Source organism: Epinephelus lanceolatus, chromosome 14 (genome assembly GCF_041903045.1).
Source record: "Epinephelus lanceolatus isolate andai-2023 chromosome 14, ASM4190304v1, whole genome shotgun sequence".
Taxonomy (NCBI): domain Eukaryota; kingdom Metazoa; phylum Chordata; class Actinopteri; order Perciformes; family Serranidae; genus Epinephelus; species Epinephelus lanceolatus.
This window is the reverse complement of record NC_135747.1, coordinates 9,502,850-9,530,230: the sequence shown is the minus strand read 5'-3', so window position 1 is coordinate 9,530,230 and position 27,381 is coordinate 9,502,850. Positions and strand designations below refer to the sequence as shown.

At 40.4% G+C, this 27,381-nt stretch overlaps 1 protein-coding gene across 3 annotated transcripts in view; it reads left to right on the top strand.

Moving 5' to 3' along the window:
* slc4a3 (solute carrier family 4 member 3) overlaps positions 1 to 27,381 on the top strand; it is a 97,266-nt gene that overhangs the window by 54,416 nt on the left and 15,469 nt on the right. For 2 of the 3 annotated variants that reach the window (XM_033617447.2, XM_033617448.2), the window contains 7 exons: positions 13,575 to 13,720; positions 15,702 to 15,882; positions 16,086 to 16,221; positions 22,916 to 23,099; positions 23,874 to 23,979; positions 26,517 to 26,701; positions 27,083 to 27,302. In XM_033617447.2, coding sequence (XP_033473338.2) covers positions 13,575 to 13,720; positions 15,702 to 15,882; positions 16,086 to 16,221; positions 22,916 to 23,099; positions 23,874 to 23,979; positions 26,517 to 26,701; positions 27,083 to 27,302 — 1,158 coding nt within the window. Of the gene's footprint in view, positions 1 to 5,068; positions 5,995 to 13,574; positions 13,721 to 15,701; positions 15,883 to 16,085; positions 16,222 to 22,915; positions 23,100 to 23,873; positions 23,980 to 26,516; positions 26,702 to 27,082; positions 27,303 to 27,381 lie in introns of those variants that run through there. The other variant, XM_033617449.2, reaches the window with a different exon arrangement.

Genomic DNA, 27,381 nt, shown 5'->3' with positions numbered 1-27,381 from the left:
GCTATCTGATTTGTAGGGAGTGATGCTTGACATTGACAGACCATGTTCATCATAATCTTCAATTGCACTCACAATTTAGAAAGTGTGAAGTCAGAGTTTGATTTAATTTTGGTCTTATCATGAACTTTGGCTGAAGAATCTATTTAAACTTTAAATTCACATAAGCTTCAATTTCAAGCTAGAAGTTGAAAGAGATGAGAGTTGAAGCCACTGACCTTCACCAGGACAAATGAAATCAAGCAACAGCAAATTAAGTTCATTCCTTTACAAAACGATGACATTAAACTGATTAGTGCACAGTACTGTCATACTGTACTCTCTGTCAGTGTCTCAGTCCCAAACCCATCTCAGTCAAACAACACTGTATTGTCATGATGTTTAAAAAGTAGAGCATAACATTAAAATAGAGGAGTGTGAGATGGAAACTGTGAGATTAGATAGAGATAGTATGACTAAAAAACTCTTGAACACTTCCAGCTTTTGTGCAACTTCCAGCTGTATTTCATTGTCTTCATCAGTGAATGGAGTTTGCTCAGTTGTCATGGAGATGGCTCCTTAGTCTTGTGATAATAAGTAGTCATATATTTGTGTTCTACCACTCAATGATTGGATCGTATAATCTTTACATCTTAACTTTAAATGATCCTTCTTTACATCTTAATATCTCTGAATCTATACGTCCAGGATTTGGAGCAAACCTGACAGGGTGTAAGCTAACAACAAGCTGTCTTTGTCAGGGACGGAAATTACCAGGCATAAAAATCGCTCACCTTTTGGCGAAATTTGCGGTTTTGAATACAAAATAAATGCGCGCGGGTGAAGGGCTGAAACAAAATGCGCGTGTGTGAAACTCCTTGGTGAAGGGAGCCAATCATGAATCTATTAATGAAACGGAGCCATACAGCGTGGCTAATGAGGGGGGTTGTTCGCCATTCCAAAGTGTCGACATTCCGAAAATTAATTTCCATTAATCAAAGTGGCAACCCTTCCTCTTTTTTTCAAAGGGCCTGCCATTCTGAATTCTGTTCCCTGAGTCCTGACAGTAGCCGTATAACTTACTGAGGGCATATATATGCTATGCTTTTTAATAAAATTACCAGAGGAGTTCGCTGAAAAACAGGTAATGTCAGCCTGAATTACTTGCGTTTTTTTTTTTGTTTGTTTGTTTGTTTTTTACTTGTCTGCATTAGTCTTTGTAGCTTAGCGCCACAAAAGGGTGTAAGGTTTTTTATGAAGATTGATGCACTGTTAGTCGTGCAGTCAAGTATTTTATACCCATACTGTGTGTGATTGTGACCGTCACCCACCCTCCCTGGAGACTAGCCTATCAGCCTTTATTAGAAAAACTTCCTAATATGAACCAGAGAGGGCCGTGATACACCATAGTGTGTCAAGGGGAGAGTAAGGGACAAGCAGGGGGGATTGAGGGGCAAGTGCTTAAGTCCTGAATTATATAGCGACAGCGCATGTGGAGAAGACGGAGAAGAAGAAAAAAAAAAGAGGAGAAACAGGCAGTGTAGCTGATGTATTGTGGCCTTGAGGTTGTTGTGCTCCATACAGATTACCGAAAATAAACAAATAAATGTATAATAAAGAAAAGAAAAGAGAAAAAAAAAAAGAAGTCTATACTGAACACCAGAAATGTGAGAGTCCTGGTGGTGGAGGAAAGCCCGACTATGGAGAAGAGTTGCCAGAGCAGTGTGGTAGGTTTGAGAAGCAACTGAGCCCCTTTTGTGTGATCCCATCGGTTCTTTGTGATGCGTCACGGAGCTGAAGTATCGGACATGCATGCGTGTATTTGAACCCTCCCAATGTGATTATGAGAACCATCACCAGGGTCCAGGGCCAATGTCCCAGCCCAGCGGGGGAAGTCGGGCGGTAAGGCACCCCAAGGCTCGCCATAGCTTACTGTCAGGACTCAGGGACCAGAATTTGGGATGGCCAACCGACGGAATGGCAACATTTCACAGTGGCAGCCTGTAACTGGATACAGTACAGCTAACGTTATTTAGACTAGCTAGCTAGCTAGCAAGTGTTAGCTAGCTAACATAGCTTGCTAAGTTTAGATGTGTCACTCTCAGTCTGGTCGATTATCTAATGTTTCCTAATGCTAGATAATTGACCAGATAACTTTTTTGTGTGACACAGGCACAGCAAGCTAGCTGTATTAGCTAACAGGTAACTTTGGCTAACCCACTTAACAAGTTAACCATAGTTAAACTAACGTTAGCTAATTGTTTTTCATTCAGAATGAGTGTGTTAGGAGAGAAAGATGCTCTTGTTGTTAAACAACTGGATACAGGGATAAAGTGCAGCTGGCACTGGTCTTGGCTTAAATTGGAAGCTAAAGTAGAGGTAAAAGGACAAGAGGTTTCATTCCATCTGGCAGATGTATTCAGGAAGATCAAAAAGCAGGGATTGGCAAGATGAAAAAAAACAAACAAACAAAAAAAAAAAACAATTGAGGAGCATAACCCGGGACCCCCTAGCAGGTGCCGGATCTCGTATCTTTCTCACCTTTTTGACCTTTTGACTAGGGATGCACCGAAATGAAAATTTGTGGCCGAAGCCGAATATTATTAAACGCTTGGCCGAATACCGAGTACCGAATACCGAATATCATTGTTTAGTTGTTCATTAGTTTTTGCAGATGAACCCCCTCCAGATTAGTGTTGTCACAGTACCAAAATTGGGACCCACTGTGCGATACCAATGAAAATATCATGGTTCTGAGTAGTATCACGATACCACAGCGAAAATGAGGCAGATGTGCCTTTTGTCATTTATAAAAAGATAAATCACTTTTTTATAATACACCAATGATATTTCAATGGAATAAATTACTTATTGACTTATTCATACTTCAAAAACAGCATCAATCATTGATTAACATAGGGGGGATCAAAATAAAATAAATAAATAAAATAAAAATCAACCAGCCACCCTCCTCCCCTGACAGTCCCTTCATAAGTAATGAACAGTCCCTAAAGTGCGGTGAGGTTTGTGGACCGTTACTGACACAAAGACAGAAATGTGAATGGCTCGTTTCTCCTCTGACACGTCACATACCTGTGTTCGGCTGGCTCGGCTGTTCAGGTATTTCTGGGCAGTCATGACGCCAAGAAGAGGATATTATTGGAACCGACTTCTCCGTCGCCGGTAAGCTGATGGCCGCCGTATTTGACATGAATACATTACTGTCTGTGTCTGTGACCCCCGTTCAACCCACAACCGGTGGGATTCGCCTTTCATTTCTGCTGCTGGTTGAAATCTGTAGGCTGCTCGCACAGCGTGCTGAATGATTTAAGCCTATTTTGCTGCTCAAAACTATTTTTAGTTGCAAATGCGAGTGCGGTGACAGACAGATTGCCACACTGCCGACATTTTATTCCGCCCGTCACGGCGCGCGTTTGATTGCGTTATCAAAACGCCGCTATTATTCGGCCTTGCTTTTAACATATTCCACTGAATACCGAATGTGTGTTTTTTTGCAATATTCGGCCGAATATATTCGGTTACCGAATATTCGGTGCATCCCTACTTTTGACCCATTTTCATGCCTGAATTACATGAGTTTATTGACAGGTTAGGACATTAAACTGTTGGCAGAAACTGATTTTTGTATTTATGCAATATAATTTAGTGTTATTCAATGGTGTAGTAAAGTGTATGGAACTCCACTGTATCCCTGGTTGTCTCTGCAAACCATGACAACCAGGGTCAACCTGCAGTAGCTGTCTAACTGCATCATATGCACCCTGGGAAATCTGGTGATAAACAGCTGTATCTTTTCATCAGATGCTTTTCATGTAAAAACTAGATCTGTTTTAAGTAATGCTTTGTAGAAATCTAATACCAAGGAGACCACCAATTGGTCAGGAGTGTAATGTACTCTATGGAAATAAATTATATAATATAAAACACAAAGCATAATTTCTATATGATATATAATTTGAATTTAAAATCACAATTTGGTTAGAAAAAAAAAGTTACTATCCCCAAATATCCCAAAAGTGTCCAGCCCCAAAGCAGTTTTCCTCTGTAGTGTACTTTATAAGCTGTGAGCACAAGGATATTCGGCCAAAATTGCCCCCAAACCCCCCATCACTGATGTCAGGTCTGTGTTAATGTGAAATGCTCTTCAGTGTCATTACTAGTGGCATTAAAAAAAAGTCTGAAGAAGTCTTAAATCTAACTTGCCTTAAGCTGTAGGAATCCTGTGGTCAGTCTTTCCACTCCCCAACAGTCACCATCTGGTTTAGTTAAAAAAAAACAAAAAAACATTTAATTGACTGATGTAGATGTGAAAATATGCTGGCTCAAAACACTGTTTATCTCTACTGTTTCTCTCTGTCATTGTTGGCCTCTTTGTGCTACTGGGTTTGCTTGCTGAACGAGAGTCTGTTGTTGAGTAGTCACGCATAGTCAGACTTATCTCCACACTTTGTTTCAGTATGTGCCAGCTGCCCACTGAGCAGCGGCTCTCACTCTTTCTTTGAGGCAGACCATTAAATTAGCAAATAACATGACAGAAATCGCCATAAAAAAGGGCAGTGTAGTCAGCCAATTGCCAGCAGCCGTTATAGGCTTCAGTCACCCAACCATAGTAAGAAATTAAAGTCAGTGAAAACTAGAATACCTCCTGCGTTCCTACAAAAATTTCTAATCTACATCTTCACGTATAAGCACAGGTATGCAAATGTGAACAGTTACACACAATATTCCAGCATGTCAAGCACATTTTAGTGAGGGTCCTGTTTACCTCACACTGGTGCGCCTGCCATAGACGAGTCAGACCATGACATCTCAGGGGACGAATGGTTTCCATGGAGATCCAGGGACAGGAACAGTGCAGCTTGCTCTGATAATTAGCACCATGATCTCTCACTAAGCGGAGTGGTGGAGCTGATTCTTAGGTGTTATTTTATTATTTTTATCATTTAGGTTCCTCTCTAGCAGCCAGCATTAGTGCACTCTGAGTTCTCAGTTTAGATTTCTGAAGGTGTCTTTTTGGTGTATTTGTGTGCTTTTTTTTTTTTTATTTTTAAGCTGTCCAGGTGGAGGCGCCAACCTTTCGAACTTGACCTTTACATCCGTGCACATCACATGGTTGGAAAGTGATGGTGGCACTATGGAAATGAAAGGCACCGACTGTTCTGCTTGGATCCACATTATGTTGGTTTTCCAACAGCCAGGAAGATCAATGTGCTGGGGACATCATTAAAAAAGGGCGGCACTACCATTCAGCTGACAGGCAGGTCTCACAAAGTAGACCATCCCTTATCGATACTTACTTTGGGAGTTGCAGCTAAAGTGGATGTTGCTACCATTTATGTAGCTCTCTCATCTTGGATATGGTGGATCTTGTATATGTATTTCTAGACTGAAGGGTAATTATTGTGACTGATGGAAAATTTCCACGAGTTTTTTCCTTTTTTGTGCTTGTTTTCTTCTTGATAGAACTTCCTTTCGAGAAGTTGAACTCCCTGAACACAATCTTTTTTTTTTTTTTTTTGGCTGCCTTGGGCAAAAGTCTTTTAAAACATCTGATTTAGGAGCTGGTTCCCAAAGTTTACACAACCAGAGCAATACATAGGAAGTAGGCTAGTGGTGTCTGCAAAGACCCAGGCTCATCAGAACAGTGACCCAGGGTGAGCGACGGCGTTCAAGAGTTGGAAGCCCTGGATGAGCAGTGTGTCCACTTGGAGAGAGGAGGATAGGAGGAGGTACCGACCGTGGAGATGACAGACATTGAGGGACAGGAGAACCAGGGGCATGGGACCCCTGATAAGAAGCGTGGCACCGACCACCACGGACCAGAACGTAGGTGCAGTGTCCAAAGAGGCTTTGGCACCCCAAAGCAGCACCAACATGACCACCAGAGCTCATTGTCCAACGTGGAAGGGGACTTTGAAGAATTTGTTTTGGATTTTGATGACTATGACTTGCTTGAGTCAATTCACTCTCATCTGGAGTCACCACTCGAGCCTATCCGTAAGTTATATGTAAAATCAGTCGACATTCTTGCTTAGTAGCATTGCATTACTGCCTATGCAAAGAAAAACTTTGAGTCATGCACAGTAGTAAAAGTTATGTCAGACTTCTGATGGCAGAGGTTCTGATGCAATGAAAACACAGTGAGAAATTCACATGGACGAGCATTTCATTCAATTTTTACATGGATGATCAATAGACAGGAGCTCACTTGTTTCCATTGATCATGTAGCATGCCGCTTGCTTAATTAATGGCATTATAAGGCTCATTCATGCCCACACACAGAACAAAGTTGTCCATGATATTGAGCAAATTGACACGGTGCTCGACTGCTGCTGTTTCCTGCTTTCTTATTGATCCAGTGGCACCCATTCGGCTTTGGGGTCAGCCGCAGCTAGAGCGGAAAGACATTTCATTGACCAGCAATGTGTGGCTCTGCTATTTTTATCCCTATTTAGAACATGGCACATTAGTCCTGTGATGAAGTTGTTTTCCAGCACATACAAAAAAAATGAAAGTGATCAGCCTGCAATATCTTAGCACATTTGAAATCACTAATTGATGTGAGCTTAGCTGTAGCTAAAAAAAACTGCTGGCACCAACTGGGTACATTGGGTAGGGCTGACATGGCTAGTGGTATTTGAGAAATATTATTAGTTGCTTGATAACTGTGCTTGCCAAACACCATTAACCATCAGTGTAAATTTAAACATGGCGCTGAGCCTGTGTCACCCTGCCTTGCCACTTTTAAAATCTATTTTTAGGATCTGTGGGGATGACAGTGTCAGTCAGTCTCAACTGATGTGAACATTTCAACAGCTATTGAAATGATTGCCTCTAAACTTGGTTGATATTCATGATCCCCAGAGGATGGGTCAAAATGACAATTTCCTGATGTTTTCCTGATTCAGCTGTACTTTGTGTTTAGTGCTAATTAGCAAATGTTAGAGTGCTAACTCGCCATAAAGATGGTGCCCAGGGTGGCAGACATTGGCACCATCTTTGGCCCATATGCCCCACATAACTTGATAGACATCAGCATGATAACACTGGCACTTTGTGTTTGTTAGCATCCTGATGTTAGCATTTGGCTGAAAGCGTTGCTTTGCCTAAATGGCCTCACAGAGCTGCTAGCATGGCTGACTTGATCTATTGGTGTAAGCTCTGTGCAGTTATCATAAACTAATGACCCAAGTCTATTGGCCAGGAAGTTACACCCGTTTATGGTTATGTTTTGTCAGGCTGTACTCATACACTGTTTGTTAACCTACAAAAGGTAAGGCACCAGAATTCATATAACCCACTTATACACATATGACTCAGTAATTTGTATTTGGCCCACATAATTAGAAAGGAGTGATCATTGCCAATGTGCTGACAAGAGTTAGGAAGGACGTATTATAAGGAGTGGAAGTCCACATAAGGTTGTAGGTGGGAGTGGTGGATGGGTCACACAATTACAGGACTTTCCCCCTTGTTCATATCCTTTGTAAAACCAAAATAACTTTGAGTTGTTTTCAGGTACGTTGTCAACGTGATTCTTTTGAACCTACACAGTTTTATGCTAAGTGTGTAACATGATGTAACATGACAGCGCCCAACCTAAATTCTTTTCCTAAACCTAACCATGTAACTTTACTTACCTAAACCTAATCTACATAACTTTCCATAAAGTATGTAATTTTATGTTATGTTTGTAATGTGACAACACCATTCATGGGGTGCTAATTTTTAGATATCATACATTGTCTGTGCATTTTCATAAAATATCACAGGACCTTTTGTATGATGATATGTTTGCAGTAACGAGTAAAGTAATGCGTTAGTTTGCTGTTTGAGTAATCAAATACTTAAGTACATTTTCAAACAGGGCATCAATTACTTCCGTTACTTTTAGAACGCTGGTCCTTCAGCTCCGAAACAGCAAAGGCTGTCGTTTGGTTCTAATAACGGAGATAACGTTAAACCTATCAGTCTGAAAGAAGCCACGGAGCTTGTGGCTCGCTAGGTGGTCGGAGAAATGCTGCTGTTGTCTACGGTGGAGTCTAAATAGGTGGAGTAGGACTCGCTGACAGACATATTTCAGACTCAGGACTTGCATTATGCCTGGTACATGCTACACGCTGGTACTCACCAATTATCCCCGGTCGTCTTTCACAGCGTGTGTGATGTCATCGGGTTATTCTTGTCCTATTTTTATTACTTTCACTATTATTTGAGTCACTGTGTGTCTGTTCATGTGCCAGCCGACATGTTGTTGTAGTCACCTAAAAGCGTCAGCAGATGGCAGGAGCTACATTTGAAGCGCCACACGTAAACTGTCAAGCTACTGTATCTTCCACAGGAAGTTCTGACAAATGTTTCAGAATAAAAGCCTATTTAGAAAATCGAGGGATTCTCTCAGAGGTTATAAGGGGCTTTTAATTTGAAACAAGTGTTGAGTTTGAAATGGCGGTGCAATATGTTAACTTTACAAAGACAACGGAGCGGATAAAAAGTAAATATATAAACACACAGAGGGATTAATAAATAACAGACCGTCTATAATGTAGTCTGTTTCAAATGAAGCTGGGAGCCTCTGCAGTTGTGGTGAGTAAAAGCCCCGCCGCTATTTGTTAATGTTATTACTTTATGTCCGACCGTGAGGATGTACCATTGTTTGCTAGCTTGATGCTAATGGGTCCATGTCATTGGTTCGACATCCCATTAGTCCGACTGTCCGCGGTGCTGAACGGCTTGCGGCGGGCATATGGTGCGCCGCGACGGGCTTGAGGCGGAGCAGGCTCACGGTTTATGTGTTTGTCACGTTCTTTTTCATTTTAACCCACACCATAATCTTTTCCTTACCCTAACCAAGTGGTTTTTGTGCCTCAACCTAACCAGACCTTAACCACAGGGCATCATGATGATTTCGGAATGGACTTCGGAACAATGAGTTTAATATGGTCGGAACAATGGGATGTCGAACCAATGGGCAGTTCCCGATGCTAATGACAGTAACATTAACTCAGCGGGTTGACAAAGTGCCTCTGCTGTTTCACACCATCATTTCCCCCTTTTACTCTGTGTGGTAACATCCCTAGAGGAAATATTAAAAACGCTGGGGTGTTGTTGTCATACAGTTGTCTATGGCAGCAGATCGTTCTGTGTTTCTACTGGTCAAAGTGATGGCTGTGATGGGAGAATTGGATCTCAGTGAAGGGCAAGTGGTCCATAACTTTAATTTTGGAGACAAAAAAAATGTAGGCTTAGCACCCTGTGGTCCATTGGCCAATAGGAAATGTAGAATACTCAAAAGTACTTTAAAAGTGCTTGAGTTACTTTTCTCAGGGAGTAACGTTGGAAGTACTTTTAAAGTAATTGAGTTACTTTACTCAGGGAGTAACACAGTAAAGTAACTTGTTACTTTTTTAAAAAGTAACACAGTAACGTACTTTGATTACTTTTAAAGTAACCCTTACCCAACACTGGTGCTGGCAACCTGGCCTCACTCCGAAGTCATTGGTTAGTGACTTCTGGTGTCAGACAATGACAAAAAAAGCCGTCCTTTCACGTCGGCATGATACACCATCATTTTGTTATTCAGGGGAAACGCGGCTGGACAACGGTGTTAGTTAAGGGAGTGAAAGTCAGAGTAGGGTGAGCGGGGTGGATGGGTCCAACAACCATCGACTTTCGCCTGGGAGGCTGGTCTTCACTTCCTGTATGATATAAGGCCCTGTCCTTTTTTTCCTAAACCCAATCACATGCTGTTTTTTGCATAAACCCAACCACATGCGTGTGTTGGCTAAATGTTACCAAGTGCATTTGTTGTTGAAGGAAATGTGAAGAAATGTTGGTGTTCTACTGACGTGGTGTGTCTATTGTGAAAGAGACTGTATGCAAATTGTACATTTCCTGTGAAAACGGCGTATTTTAAAAACGGACAATGCATACAGGATGAAGTTGACGCGACATCACAGGACGTCAACAACTAACGCATCCAGGGTACCTTGCACATCATATCTTGATATGGAAAGTCCATGACCAAATGTCAATATGTGACGAGGATGTAGTGTGAGTATGTGTTGTTGCTGGGGAGTACTACTGCATATGTGGAAAAAGTTGTATAAAGTTTCTCCAGAGAGCCATTACCAGCATAACACATCCAAATCTTCAACCCCTGCCCCTTATTCAGCAGGGGTAAAAATGGAATTATTTATCAACTCCCATAAATATTAATTATATTGAAATGTAATACAGGCTAAAAACGCTCAAAAGATAGTTTAAATGTGGCGGCAGAGCTTTAAATCTAATGACTTCTTCACAAGGAACAAACATTTTGGAGGCAGATGCATTGTGACAGAGCATATTGTGTGTATCTTACAAGACTCTTAGTGACATTTATAGTGTTTAGATGACTGATCTTCTGTATTGTAAATGCCATACATATATTTAGCAATTGTGCTTTCTATTGCAATATGTAATTCAACTTCTTATAAAAACATTCATTTCCTATTAGAACCCCTTAAAATCTTAAGATATAATGTTTAAATTCTCTTTTTGATTTTTATGAAGCCAGATCTCATCCCAAGCCAGATTTAAGATTTGGTTATGAATATGACGCAAATCAGAATTGTACAACAATTGGATTTCAATCGGACCATGAGCACAAGAAAAATCAGATATTTGGACAGCAGTGTACCTGGCGAGCAAATACATTGTCTTATGATTTTTGATATTGAAGGGATTTGGTCATCCTTGGGATTAGTTTAATTTGTAATTTTGCGCATAGATCAGCACTATCAAAATGAGATGGTTGGATTCACAGGGATAGTTTATCTTACTTGTTTTCTCAGAATAAATACAATCTAGAACACGTGTGTCTTATCATTGACCCAAGTGAACAATCAAGACCAGTCACGAAGCTGCTCGAGTTGCCCATGTTAAGTCGCATCACAGTTAAAAGCCAAAGGGTTTGTCTTCCAGCTCCCTACAAAGGAAATCATAATCAAAGGTCTATGAATGTGCCACAAGGCTCTGCAGTCAGTTATATTAAAGAAGTATTGTGTGTGAACTCTAGGTGGACCCAACATTGCTTTTTAAAGGCTGTATCTATGATAGCTCCCTAAAGTCATTCCAATTCCCTTTTTTCCATGGAATATAGTGTATCTGTATGTACATTTATTTAGGTGTGGATTTCGCGGCAAGTGCATGTTAGCCAAAGAGATTTTTAAATTGTTTCATTTATGCATGATGCTTACTTTTGGCTGCTGAACCAAACAGTTCAAAGCTGTCGATACCACAGGACAGAGATTCAAAAATAATGTGCAGTATTGTTGGATTATAACATTACAAGTAATGTTCACACCTGCTCTCATTTACTGTAGCTGACGTTTTCTTTGGCGTCATTGAGCAAAAATTCCATGACAGCCTTTGAACACATCGTAATTCAAGTGGTCTGACAGAGAACTAAACTTGTGCACCTCCTCTTTGTTCTGTTGGCTGTGACTTGAGACTTTGGTCAATCACAGGTCATTTCAGATTAAAGGTGCGGCTGTTCTACGAAAACAGATGCACGTCCCCTCAGATGGTGAGAGATTGATTCACTGGCAGAGAAATCTGCAGAAGTTGTTATTCCAACATTTGCAACAACTACCTACACTGCAAAACAATCCCAAAACAGCCTTATCAAAAAGAGATTCTAAAAGAGAGTCTGACAATAAACAAAATAAAACATGTCAATATTGGCAAGCATCAGAGATGCAGAGAAAATGTTGCTAATAGTTTAGCTGTCTCACGGCTGCAGCTTATTCAGGGGCATGTTTATGTAGCTAGCTGGAGCCTTGCAACATGGTCTTTCATCTCAGAGGGCTTTACAGGCTCACAAGATTGCAAAGAAATCAGGATGGTAATTTTTATGGAGTTGCTGCTATATAATGACATTTGGATCACAATCACAATCAGGATGCTTGAAATGACTTAGTTCACTTGTTCAGGTTACTTAGGCCCCATGTCCCTCAAAGCCATTCGGTGTATTTTTTGTTTTTTTGGGGTGTTCTTTTGTTTTTTGGGGAGTGTATGAAGTGCATGCATATGCCTGTGCTTGTCTGGTTGAAGGGGGTTTAGGACAGATAGGGCGGAGCTGCAGAGTGAGGGTGTGTTTTCAAATTCTGGTGTTGGGTTGTTGTTTTTTTGTGTTTGTTTTGCCTTACTGAGAAAACTGCCTACCCCAACTTTAAAAGCCTTAACCCAGGTCAGACACCAGCTCAAGAGGAAGGAGAATAACAAATTAAGTCCTTTTCACCCAGAGTCATTTGCCCTGTCCATGCCCTGCCCTGTGGTGAGAAAAATCAGCTCATCCAGATCAGCTGTAGCAGTTCATACAAGGACAGCCTTTAGACTTTTTCCCTCGGGAGACTGCACAAAAAGGAAATACAGCCTAACTTCATCTTGATTTCCATTTCTCTCTGTTTCCCTGAGGAAGGCATGACGCAGCAGAATGGAACAGTTTTATGCACACACACATCCACACACTCTCACACCTCCACTTTGGTTACTTCTGGGTTCTCATGTAAAAGATTAGAAAAGACAGTGTTTATTTAGTCAAAATTATATCTGGCCAGCAAGAATGGTCGCCAGCAGTTCAAGACTGAATGTAAATGTCAGTTTCTAAACTGTTCCCCTGTTTACCGTGACCTTAAACACACCAACCCCATGTCATAACTTTACCATATACAACCTAATACAGTACCTACCCATAGTCCCTAATTGCAGCCTGGAAAGTCAGAAATCAATCTAAACACTCAGGGGATGCTTTGGAAAATAGCTGACAGAAATGTAAACACAACTGATTTGCTGTAAAAACATGCAGCTACTGGTATTTTCCTTCCACCATCTCAAATGTATTTCTGAAGTTATACCTAAATGTCACCAAATAACTACATTTTACCATTTCTGTATAAAAACACATACTGGGCCTCAAAATAATTCATTGCTCACAATTTTGCCAAATTACAATCATTACTTCAAATCATGTAAGACATCATTTACCGCTCTCTAAACACATTTCCACACAGGTGGTTAGTGTTTTACGTTCCATTTCCCAGTTCCTTTATCCAAATTAAGTGACCTCACAAGCTTCCCACTCTTTTACATGACAAATGATAGCCAGGTCCTATAAGACCTCCTCATTATGCTAAATTCAATAAAATGTGATTTGTGGGCAAAGGAAATTGAAAATGAAATTACTCTTTTTGAACTGACAAACGTCTGGGGGCAAAACCACCTCCTCGGTAACAGTTTCCCATGGCGTACATAGATTCTCACTCACCCATGCAGCTTTTGCCTTCTGTTATTGGATGTTCTTCTGTCAGCTGGAAACTTAAACAGACATACAAATTAGATTTCTGATTTTCCAGCATAGAGCACATTTTCTGAGTTAGAAAGGATGTTGAATTTGTTCACAGTCCTAAAAAGAGCGTTTCAGGCTTCTGCTTACAGATTGTGCCTAGTTAGGTTGGTTTCTAAATGACTCCTCATCATGACTCAGTAATGTTGACCTTTTGTATTTTGAATTAAACCACTTGTGGCTGTTCAGGTCACAGATTTGAGGACAACCCTGGGGTGAGACGCCACCTGGTGAAGAAGTCGTCACGATGTCAGGTGACCCGAGCCAGCAACAGTTCCACACCACTAAGCAGCCTGAAGAAGAAGAAGAGAGCAGCAGATAAGAAAACCCATGAGGTCAGCAGCACATTTGTTTCCCCAACCCATTCACCTACATATCGAATTGTACTTGAAATGATGACATTTAAAGCAGTATTCAGTTCTTGGCCACTTCAGTGTTTTTTCCACCAAATTAGCTCTAGTTCTTGAACCAGTTCCTTGAAAGACACTTGGAACCTTAGTGCTTTCTAAGAAAGCAGCCTGTGTTTCCACTGGTTTTGTTTTCATCAAGACAACAAGCATTGACCAACTGTTAAGAGACCACTGCACTCATTTTTTTGATGATTTCTCAGTTAGGTTAAGAAAAACTTGATATGTTTTTTGGTTCCAGCTGAGAACCAGCTTTTCAAGTTCCAAATCTATTTATTTTTGGTCAAATGCTCTGAATGGTTCAAAATTAGGTGCAGGAACCAGAATAGAACCTGTTCCATGGTGGTTAAAATTAGGCAGACCTCTCATTCACTTGAAAGCAGGTAGTGAGTCTAGGCTGCTGTGGTGGTACCGTAGGGGATGCCAGAAAAAAAAGTTAAGTGGCTTGTGGCGAAAAGTTGAATCGAAGTCAGGTTTTGGAGGAACACTGCTGTGGCCATTCACATAACCTGTGATCAGAATGAAAGATGCCCAAATTCCACAGGAATGAGTAATACACTTTTTATATTATTGAATATTATAGTGAGTAAAAGCATAACAAAGTATGTATTAACAGCTTGTGTGTCCTTTTTTACACACGAGAGCTCTCACTTTCTTTGCGAGTGTGCACATTGTCTTTGGTGGCAGTAAAGATACCACAGCAATGATAATAAAAAAGAATCCTACAGATCTTTTAAGCCAACATAAACAAACTTAGTGAAGACAAATACTCAGACACTGAGATAATGAGATTGGCTATGAAATGGTCTCCACCCTCCACTCCCCCACAAATGGGCCATTTAAGTGATACATGCAGCACAACCCTATGGCTAATTGCCACAATGCCTGATTTGGTGTGAATGCAGGCCGTTAATGTGTTAGCATCCACTTGTGTATTCACACAGCATTAATTTGGGTTGGTGTTTCTGTTCCTTAAGCTCTGGAACAGAAACACCACTGCTTGTAGCTCTGGTTTGGTCTATACCAACTCAACGAAGCTGCTAAACTGTCTATCATGCTTATTTCAACTATTTAGCCCTAGGCAGGTAGTGCACAGTGGGTTTGTCAATGGTTTTGCACTGTTAACAGCTGCCCAGTGCTGCTGGGAGCTGGATTAATAAGAGCAATGAGTGTCAACCAGAAAGTCAAAGGACAAGCTGCGGGCCATAAAACCAAAACAATGAGCTGAAAGAGGCTAAACCACTCAAAACACTAGAGTTAGTTTTAATCCTTAGTCTGTTTATCATTACAAGTGACTTCTCTCATATTACAGAGCCACTCGAGCCATTGTTGATAAATGATTGATAAGTACGTACTTCTTGGTAAGAATGACTCCATAAATTGTGGAAGTCATACTGTATAAAGTCCAGGTCTCCTGGAGTGTGGTCATAGATTAAACACATTTGTCTTGACTGAACCGATGAGACAAACTTGCTCCTCATGTTACTTCTCAGCTAGAGAGCAAAAAATATCCCAAAAGCACAAATCATGTGAGTATTATTTTGTGTTGCTCTGAGGACACTTTTCTAAAAATGAATTCTATGTTGAAATGTGACTTAATGTCTCTCCAAACCATGTGGTTATCCTCTCAGTCCAAACCACTCTTAACTCGATCCAAACCACTTAGTTTAGTTGCTCCCCGTAAACATGTGTGACGACTGTGTCATTGGATTAGCTGTCTTTGAATTCATTTTCCAATCAGTACGATATCATGTTTTGGTTTAAAAACAATCCAGATAGGGACAGACAAACTCTGGTTGCTGGTGCAAACTGCTGGTGTTAATGTAGGTGCTAGCCTTTTTATAGCTACACTGTAGGAGATCAAACTGAGAGCAGATTTTAATGCTCATATGCTCTACTTCATCTTCAGTTGTTTGTGGAGCTGAACGAGCTGATTGTGGAGAAGGACCATGAAATGCGTTGGAAGGAGCGGGCCCGCTGGATCAAGTTTGAGGAGGATGTGGAGGAGGAGACAGACCGCTGGGGCAAACCTCATGTGGCTTCACTCTCATTCCGCAGCTTGCTGGAGCTTCGCCGCACCATCACACAGGGTAAACAGCTCCTGCATACATACAGCAAGGCAGATGTTCACAGCACATAAAATATACAAAGATAAACATCAAAGACGCAAAACTCATCCAGTGTGTTTTTGGTCGAATTTCTCAAATAACTATATGTAAATGAGCAACATTTTCTTCCTGTTTAGCAGTTTTTAACAGCTTATTTGGCTCATTAACTTCCCTTCCCTCCCAAGGTGCCATCCTTCTGGACCTCGAGCAGAACTCTCTGCCTGGAATCGCCCATCTGGTGGTGGAGACGATGATCATCTCTGATCAGATCAGAGCTGAGGACAGACCCAGTGTGCTACGGGCTCTGCTTCTCAAACACAGGTCAGTAACCAGGCGAACATTCACTTTAATATTTAAAAGACATCTAATTTAATGTGCCTTTTGCAAAGAGAACATTTGCTACAGTACTGAGTACAGTACTTCAGAGTCTGTTAAATAAATCTTTTACAGTACCTGAGGCTGTCTTTATTAAGTGAGTTCAGCCTAGTCCCACTCTCTTTGATCAACACTCGGCTTCACTAAACCTAATATTAACAATTCACTTAACCAGTCTCATAAAGCTGGCAGTCTTGCCTCTGTGTCTGACCATCCACTATCCCCTCCTCCTCGTGATGAGCAACTCAACATATACATATATACATACATATAATTTTACTACAACACTTAAAAAATGTTGATATGATTCGTATGAAACATACATAAGTTAGATATCCCTGGTTTGCAGAAACATACAATGCCAACATTTTATTCTGGTGACTGGGCTGAAGCTTGATATCTGGAATTTTTTCCACTGTGCTATAGAGCTCACAGATCATTGTTATGTAAAAACTAGTGAAAGCACATCAATGATTCACGCTGCCGAACTGGGTGATGGTGACAACACGAACATACTGGAGTTTAATTTAAGTCAATACCTCACTCACTGCTGTTGGAAAAACTCACTAGAGCACCAATGGTATATCAACCTGCCACTGAAAATAGTCCCAAGTAAATGCCCTAGTTACAGCTAACTTTTGCTAAAGATTACAATGCCCAGCTGTTTGAGAAAACTGGGTTTTATTTCATTTCTTCTGTTGGAAATGTTGGACAGGACCAGGAACATTTTTACATTTTTGCAGTTTATCAGTGTAAACTTGTTTACCCGGATTGTGAGAAAGTACTAGAATACATAGGGAAGTGGTTAGGTTCAATGGTACCTGTGTTGCATAGATGATGCCTACCAGGGGATCCAACAGAATTGCCCAGTATATCAAAATGACTTTGCAGTGATAAAAATAGGTGTTGTCCTGGCTGCCTAGATGATCTCAGATAATGGAAAAGTACACCCTCTCCAGATCTTAAAAAATGGATGATATCTGTTAGAAATGGTATATGAACAGATGTTAGCCAGAGTCAGTTATGAAGGTGAGAACTTTAAGAGGTTACATGACCATTTTTTTTACGCCTGCACGTCAGCAACAGCCATGGCAAGAGACATTTAATTTTGGGGTTGCCGTCCATTCCATTTTTGTAAACGAAATATCTCAAAAACACCTTGGGGGAATGTCTTTAAATTGGCACAAATGTCCACTTGGACTCAAAGATGATCTGAATACATTCTGGTGTTCATAGGTTAAAGGTCAAGATTACTGTGACCTGGTCTGCCTCATTCTCTTGAATGCGATATCTCAAGAACACCCTATGTAAATTTCTTCAAATTTGGTACAAATATTCACCTGGATTGAACAATAAAGTGATATGAATTTGGTGGTCAAAAGTCAAAATCACTGTGACCTCTCAAAACATTTCTGCCCGTTCCTCAAGAGTTCATTATGACAAAATTTCACATAAATGTCCAATAGGATATACTGATAGTAAAGACATTTCATATCTAAAACATCAAAAAGTCAACTTCACCCTGACATCATAATGCTCTACAAAAACACTTTTCTGAGGCGGATCATCTCAGTATCTGACTGTATTGCTACAATTGCTAATTGTGTATTTTGATTGTTCTAAATAGAACTTACTTTAGAACATGTTATGATGTCATCAGAGGCTTATCCCGTAAACATGTGTACTTTAATGTGAACATGGTATTTTTGACTCATGGTTGATTGATGAGGACTTTCTTCTTTCATAGGTTTTTACATGTTTGTTCTGAAAATCTGTACTTCGTGCTACTTGCAGTTTTGGTCTGTGGTGTTGGTTACCATGGCAACAGATCATGATTTCATTCTATTTAATACCAAAGTTTGATTACTTTAATTGTTTTATGATCCATGTATTAAAATACCCGTCGGCATATGGTATTGTGGATGCAGCTTTGTTTACATTGGGATCGTGGGTTGTAGGTATGGCAGCATGAAGCATAAAATCCTTGCCCTCTTCCTCCTCCTCATTAATCATCGTGCTGCAGTGGAGGTTGTTGCAAAAAGTCAAACCCAAGGGAGCTGAACAGGGAATTTCCAAATTGTGACATTTAACAACACTTGGCTCATCATCTGGTGTACTTCCCCGGGGTTGACTAAGTTGCAAATGTGAACAGTGTGCTGTAGCTGCACTGGGTCTTAAAGCCTAGACGTTCAGATTTAAAGTTTGATTCTTTATCGTGTGAGCTATGCTGGCCCTTTGATCTCTGCTTTTGTTAACATCTTTGCTTTCTCAGTCAGACTTACTTCTATTTCATACAAAAAAGAGTGAGCGATTCAATCTGATGCTCAGAACTACACACCAAGAATGAAAAATATAGTGATAGAGGCTTTGTAAAAACATTAACTAGCTTGGAGCCAGCCTTTCTAACAGTTTTGGTACGTTCCATAAATCCAGGTTCATTATGTGTCTTAAATTTTTGGTTTGAGATGAGACAGACGAAAAGCCTAAGATTTAAGATAAAAAAGAGACTGAGTAAACATCAAGCTATTTGGGTGTATTCATTCCAAAGGTTTACTGTTTCTCGCCAGCAGGGTCAGTTGTTATTTTAGCCTTTGAGGTTTTTGGTGCTTTGTGGTTTCTGCATGAGCCATTTTTTTCCGGCTCACCCAGTCAGACGCTGCTGGTTTCAAGTTCGATGGTGTTGTTGGAAATTATTGGGTGTGATGTTGTTAAACCAGCAGAAGTGTATGTGAGTAGATTTAGAGAGGGAATAGTTATTATAGGACACCACAACTTGTTGTCAGGATCTCAGTTTAAAAAGGCATTAGCAACCAGGACTATTGGTGAATCTCAAAGATACAAATTCTCTCAGCTGAACTTTTTCTTTTGTAGAAGTGCTTAAAAAATACCAGAGGGGATATTTAGCACACCCTGTCCGCAAGCGTGCCACAAGTGTCAAAGTCAAAGTCACAAGTGTGTCAATGTAATACATGTGACATGTCATCTCCATGGTATCTCTCTCAAATGGTCCTCACTTATTGATTGGCACTTGCATTGACATGCCAGCTAAACTGACAAACACATATGGCCAATGGAATACATAGTGCATTAAAGATTTTTCACAGTTACATAACCACAAAAACAAGTGAACTAAATATCGGCCGTCAAATTGAATTAGCAGAAGAGAGATAAGCAGTGCCTGTCAAAAATACAGATGTTGTTGTCATGCTCGCTTGTTCCCCAGTTCATATTTTGTGTCATTTTAGTGATCACTTTGACCAAAGTTGATCAAAACTAATCAAACTCATTAGCAAACATTAGCATTTAGCACTCACTGAGGCACTACCATGAGGACTACTAGTCTTTTTGTCTTTGAGTTGACTTGCCCAAAGGTTAGTGTCGAAGCCCACTTGCACTATATATAAATCTATACACACCTCTTGACAATAGGTTAATCTATTTCTTATTATATCAGTATTTATAAGCTGTTTTGGAGCTTTTGATATGATGAAGGTTGCTAGCACACATGCTTCCTTAGGAAATGGGGTGTGTCCAGTTGTCATAGCCTGGTAGGTGTTCAGATTTCCATTGTTTAAAGGCACTTTCCAGACTTCTGTGTCAGCTTAAGAGTTCTCAACTTCTGTTGTGTGATACGAGTAAAAGCTCCAGAACTGCTACTAAATGGACTGGTGGTAAATGGTGAGATTGTTTTGACAACTGCTGTTGCCAGGGTCAGGAATAAATTTTACACTTTTTTTTATTTAGGGATGCACGATAATATTGGTACATCATCGGTATCGGCCATTATTGGCTTTAAAATAAACTATCAGAATTGGCCAACATGCTTTTACTTATTTTGCACAATGAATGAATGTTACATACATTGAAAAGCATTGTATGTCTCCATCTGCTGGTGGGCCATCACGATAAGTGTATGCATGCATAATATGAGACTTGATGATCAATAAAATTAGCTGTTATCAGCCAGTTATTATATATTGGCATATTGGATATCGGCAAAAAAATCCAATATCATGCATCCCTAGTTTTATTTTTCCAAAGAACATACATTATCCTTATGTCTCTGTATACAGCTCTCCTAAGCCACTGGTCCAGAATTCTCTGTCTGGCTCCCCCTCTGTTGAGCCAGAATGGTACAGTCTGGGTGTGATCACTAACAGTTATTTTGCATTGACAATGCATTGGTCTGATGGCATTTCAAAAGTTTGGATTAGGCTCGTATATTATAGCAAATAATTCAGTATTACTTACATTGTGATGGCCAAATTTGCTGTTTCGCTAAAACCTAATGTGCACGGGATGTATTTTGCACACACAGAGCGACTCAACAGATGCATAGAAACTAAGCCAGCCAGCGGACATTCTTAACAGCAGGCCATCATGCGTTCATTCCATCTTTCACAGCCTTTCCACATAAAGTCCCAGCATGTCACTGGCTGCTTCCACAGGGCTGAAAAAAACACTGTCATTAGAGTCATCACCAGTCTGAGATATCAGATTTATGACTTGGAAAGACACACATTGAGCTGCTGCTAAAATTTAGCTCATCGCTTACTCAAACCACTTTAAAGATCCTCTGGAAACGGTTCGAGCACAATCCACTTCAGTGTCACACCTCGTTCTTTTGTCTCGAGGTGCTGTCGTGTCCAATCTGGGCGCCGTCTTATTGGACCGTGTGGGCTTAGTGAGGTGATGTCACCATTGGATTGAGTAGTGATGTAATGTTAAAAAACTTGGCCAGTGTGACACACAAAATACTTCTCTGTAAGAGTGAGTGAAACGCTTACACTCAAATGCATAACAAGGGAAAATAATAAAGCTACACAGATTTGTCTCTGGCTGTTTCATCGATGTTCTCATGCAAATTTCACATTTTGAAAAATTACTTGTCAGCTCAGATTTTCTCTTAAGAGTTTTCTAATTAGTTTGCATCAAAAAGTGATTTAGATTTGGAAGGATTTTGCAGATGACGTTTGTAAATCGATCAGCTGCATTGCAACTGCATGAGGTAAAGCTCTTTAACATGTTGAATGAAGAGAAGGTAGATTGGGTAAATAAGAATCACAGCTGGGCTTGTCACTTCTAAAATCCAAATAATTCTGCAGATCTCTTAAGTGAACTCCCCTTTCTTTTTTATTCGGCCCATAACCAATACTGATACCGATATATAGCCACTTTTTTCCCCAACTAATTTTAGTGATCATCAAGTCTCTTCTGTAATGGAATTAATATTATCATGTTATGCATGCTGCTCTTATCGTGATAGCCCACCAGCAGATGGAGACATGAAATATAATGCTTTTCAATGTATGTAATATTCATTTATTGTGCAAAATAAGGAAAACCATCTTGGCCAATTCTAATAGTTCAATTTCAAGCTGAAATTGGCCGAAATTTATAATAAACAGATTATCAGCATGTTGGCCGATTCCGATATTTCATTTTAAAGCCAATATCGACTGATTCCAATGACTTGCCAATATTATCGTGCATCCCCACTAGCAATTGAAGGAAATCCATGACAACTCAGCAAACTCCAACACTTCCACACTAGGACACAAAAATGACTCCAATCACATAATGTTGTTGACTGGATTCTTTATTTTTTCTTACTTTTGGCACTCTCAGATATAGATATATAGGCTATTATTGACCTTTTGGAGGGCTGGCTGGATCCTGTCTCCAGAGGGTTCAACTCACTGAAAGTACATAAAAAGGACAGACAGACAGACTTATGATCAGTTAATGCAAATGTGACAAATAATACTGTTTTTTCTTTTCATCTCAATTTTAACCAGGTAAGCATTTGAGAACAAATTCTTATTTACAAAGGCTGTCTAACAGTATTACCTTTCGGAAGGCCAGGGGGATCCTAAGATTATTTTGTGTCAATCAAATTCAAGTATACAGTTAAAAAAGCTGGCTATAGAAAATACCCCTTCAGGATGTATGGAACCCCTCGGCTTCGCATCGGAGTTCCATACATCCTGTCAGGGTTTATTTCTCCATAACAGCCTCCGAACTATACATTATCCCTTACAGAGATAATTCATAACACCTCACAGGTGTGGCATAGAAACACAACTCCTGATTGTCGGCTGTAGCGGTTAATATAATTTGTGATCTTTCTATGAATTAGATTTTCATATTTTTTTGTAAAATGTATATTTTTATAAAAAATCCCAGGAAATAGTAACCGAGGTATTTACCTCGGGTACCTCATAGCTAGTTACGGCCATGGGACTAGCATGAAATTTGCTACCGGCATTTACGATCCACAGTGGATAAAGCCTGGGGACTTTGCTGATCTTTTCATCGAGCACCACAAGCATGTCAAGGATTCCAAGTATATAGTGAACTCACTTTACATCACCTGGATGGATTGGCCAAGACTTGGTTCAGATATTCATGGTTCCATGGTTTGGTTGATAATACTGACATTCCCATCAGCCTCAGCTGTACTTTGTGAAGTGCTAAATAGCATTTGTTAGCATGCTAACACACTAAAACAAAGATGAAGACTTTGGTAAAAATTACTTGCTAAACCTTAACGTGTTCATGTTTTCACTGTCGGCATGTTGGCATGCTGATATTAGCATTTAGATCTTACTCAGGTATGTTTTTTTTTTCCCCACATCAGTCATCCAAGTGATCTGAAACATCGTTTTCACCGCCACCACTCATCCAGCAGTCTTCATGGTAGCTTCAATCACAACAATGTCCAGGACACCAGTCTACCACTGGTGGCTGAAGAGCAGGAGGAACACCATGATAATAAAGGGCCGGTATACGACCCAAAACAAGACGTGTTTGTCAGCTTGTTTGTAAGTTTCCTTGGTCTTTTCTGTTCGGCATTTGTTTGTCCTTCACTCCACAGCAATCCTTATACCTCACACCTCTACTCTTTGTGTCAATTTGAGCAGCAGATGACAGAGATCTGAGACATAGCAACATAGTTGAAACAGTGCAAGCAGACAGCACAGTAAATACAATTACCGAAGCCAAAGTAAGCGATTAACTACTTTTGACAAGAATCCACAAGGATAATTGAGCTCAGCTATCTAAATGGACAGAGATAAAAGCCATGCTGAGCTGTCTTGTTCTAGTTTATGGTTTGCATTAAGTTCTGAGAATCAGCAGTAAGCATAGATTTAAGCGTGATTACACTAAATTCCTGATGTGAGGCCTGTGGCTCTCACATTGTTCTTTGAAACACCCCTCTATGAGGTCAGAAGTCATGTAGGTAGTTCTTGAAGTCGGAGAAAGCGAGCCTGCCTGTGCCACATGTGTTGAATTATGTTCTTAGTCAGCTTACAGGTGCTTCTAGTTAAAGCTTCTTGATGCATTAACTGTGAAAACTTAATGCTCCCCGTGGCTTTAAATGTTGGCAAATTTAAAACAGCCTATTAAAAACATTTTGTTCAGACATAAAGAACTAGTCATCCTGTTGTGCGATTTAAAATGAATTTCGCAGGGCCATTAGAATATTATTATTCATGCATACATTGCTATTAACACAATAAGTTCACATTATTGGTCCCGTATTCTGGTGTCACATCAAGTTGGTCGGATAATCTTGGTTCTTTTCTTTTTCCAAGAAATCTCTCCACCCTCTGCCTCCTGAGAGCCATCCAGCTGCAGCCAGATCGATGAAACTTCTCGCCAAGATTCCCAAAGATGCTGAAGCTGTCATTGTTTTAGTTGGTAAGCTGCGTGACTTTTTACAAAGTAGATTAGTTAGAGGAATTGTCTCTTTTCTTTTCTTCTGTTTAAAGAATCTGCCAAGAGATGAATACGTACTTCTGTGTGTTTTCCTCTGTGTTCTACCACAGTTTTTAGTGTTATGCTGCTTTGCTTAACCCCCTGAGGACCAAAGCAAAGCTTTTACTGTAAAACTGCAGCATGTCTTGATTTAACCTTAAGGGAATACGTCACTCACAAAATAACCATTTCTACATCAGTTACTCACCGGGTGTTACCTTAAATTTGTGAAGAAAATCCAAAAAAGGTGAACATTCCTCATCAATTAAAGTAGTCAGGGGCCACGTTTTAACAACAGCAAAACTTTATCAAACATCCATTCAACTCATGCAGTATAATCCAAGTCTCATTTATCCAGTCGTATGCTCAGTGCCTCCCAAACACATAGAATGTGCTAAATATTGCAACTGAAATGATGTCAGTACAGTCTCATGCATGGCCGAGGAGCTTGCCTGGGAATGTGCGTGCATTTTAACTCTGCTTAAGCGGAGCTCATGCGCATGTATGGGCATGCTAAGGGGTTGCTACTTATAGGCAGAAGTGTTTTGTATTCAGCGAAGATGCATCTGTTTTGGGAAGTATTGAGCATATGACTGGATAAATTGGACTTGGATTCTACTGCAAGAGTTGTGTGAATTTGTAAACAGATGTTACAATATATTTTTGGTCTTGTTAAACATGGTCCCCGGTAACTTCAATTCATAAAGAATGTTCGCCTTTTTTGGATTCTCCGCTCACTGTGGAGGCATGCGAGAAAAACAGTTTTCTTCAGGATTACAATATAACATGTTGTATTTGTTACAAAAAAAAACAGTCCTTTTCTGGGTGAAGTATTCCTTTACAGCAAATTAGCACTACAAAAGAAGTCAGTGAGGACATTCATTTTGCAGATCCACTTCTGTTGAGATATGTGACCAGCCATGGAAAAACCAAGGAACAAGTCTCCCGAGAGGCATTTTGAGTTATTTACAGATTCTGAAAGTGTAGTTTCTAAGCTTTCCAACGATGTCTAACACATGGAAATCTGAAAATATTTGAAGAAGTTGTGGCCATTTGAACGCAGGCACTCCTCAAACTACTGAGAAATCCAGCCTGAACGATTTTGAAGTGCCAGGTAACACAATGCTGCTCATTTGCATCTCATGTAGATAAGCCCTACCCCCTACTGGTCTAGCTCTCAGTGATATCTGGTATCTGTTAGCCTGCAGGGCAGAAACTATTGTAGTAGTTTGAACAATGTAGTTAATGTTGATGTAGTGTTATTTTCCTTAAGCACTTTAGTGGACTAATCAGAATCAGAATGTACTTTATTGAAATGGAAATGCGTTTGTTACAAAAAGCCCCTGAATAAAGTTGATCATTGGGGGTGTACTATTCTGTATATAAACGTGTGTTTTGTGTTCCTCTGTGTGTGTGTACGTACGTTTAATCCACAGTAAATGCCCTAAAACTCAAAAATACACGATCGGCCATCCAGTCAAAGTACACACATTAAACAGTTAGAATTTTAAACGTAGGTCTTGGGTCAGGGTGGTTTGGATCCCGTAGAAAGTGGGACTTACCGGTGCGGGCCCAAGCACTGGGCCCGTTGAGATGAATGGGTGTCCGCTGTCCACAGCTGCAGTCAGTCCGGTGTCCAGAAAACAGCACAGAAGGTGTAAAAATGGGTTCTGGGGTGGCCGAAGTGTTCACAGGGTCTTTCTCTCTCACAGGCGGGCAGTATCATTGTGGTCGATCCGGTTGTAGAATGGAGAAAAAACTAGTATATTGCTAAAAGTTAGCGAAACGCTAAAGTAGCTTGGTGTGGCTGTGTCGTTATGCTAGCTTGCTAATCGTCAACAATCGAGTTAACGTTCACCGAAACGCACAAACACGTATCGTTACCGTGGTTCTCAGCAGAATGATGGAGAGCAGAGATGTTATAAAAGGTCCAGAAATACTGACAAAGTGTTTAAATCCTCGTAGCAGTTCCTTATGCAGGAGCGGCTGGCTGCATAAGTAGCCATGTGGTTCAGCTGATTGGCCGAAAAAACAACAAAAGCACGTGAATAGCCAAAGAAAGCCAGTATGCAAATTTACTGTTGTTATCGCCGCACCCCCAACTAGGATCAGAGCATTTCCTCTAAAACAACCCAAATTCAAATACAAAGTTTATGGTTTTAAGGCCACCAATACTGTTATTTGAAACATGGAGTGGCTTCTTCATGATTTCAACTTACACATTCTGCAAAAAAACGAAAATCACTCATTTAAAAAAAAAAATCGATTTTTACTTTTTTTTCCGACTTGTGCCGGGCCGACTTGTTGCTGGGTTTCTCGTGGCGGGCCACATATTTGAGAATAAACAGGTGATGGTTGCACTAATAGCCGAGGCATAATCACAGATTCTGTTACCAAAGATGTCACACATTCCCCCATGTCGAGATGTGAAAAATCTCAAATGACTAATGTTGTTGTGGTTTATTGTTGTTTCCCATCAGGCTGTGTTGAGTTTCTGGAGCAGCCAGCCATGGCCTTTGTCAGGTTGAACGAGGCAGTCCTTCTGGAGTCCGTACTGGAGGTCCCTGTCCCTGTTCGCTTTCTTTTCGTCCTGCTTGGTCCCAGTCAGTCCAACGTTGACTATCATGAGATTGGACGCTCCTTTTCCACTCTCATGTCTGACAAGGTAGATAGAAAACTTAAAAGATGAAAAGCCACATTAGGATTGAGGCAAAAGAAAGAAAGAAAACAGATGAACTAAGTCATTTATACACTCAATACATTGATTATATTTTAAATTCATATGGTTTTCAGTAAGTGAGATGTCTGTAGATGCTGTTATTCAGTGGTGGTTTCCTGCCACTTTATACTAAACCAAAAACTTCTGCAAAGAGGATAGTCCAGATAACGATCCTAGAATTAGAAAGTCGAGAGAAGAATGGGGAAAACATGGAAAAAAAGCTGCTAATTATTCCCCTCTGAATAATTTCTGGAGCAGCTCATTGGATATCTTTGTGTTGCATGAAATTCATCCTGGTGATGACATTTCTATTGTATTTTGTTGCAGAACTTCCACGAGGTGGCCTATTTTGCTGACGACAGACAGGACCTCCTGAATGGTATCAATGAATTCTTGGACTGCAGCATTGTCATTCCACCCTCAGATGTGGAGGGCAAAGACCTCCTGAAGACAGTGGCCGACTTCCAGAAGCAGATGCTGCGCAAGAGGAAGGAGAGAGAACTCAAGAGGCACCAATCCTCATCTGGAATGGAGCTGAACAACAAAGGTACTCTGTCAAGTCCCTTAAGAGCGTCTGATCCAAGCCAAATCCTCAATGACTACGGTATAGAGGAGGCATTTCTGAT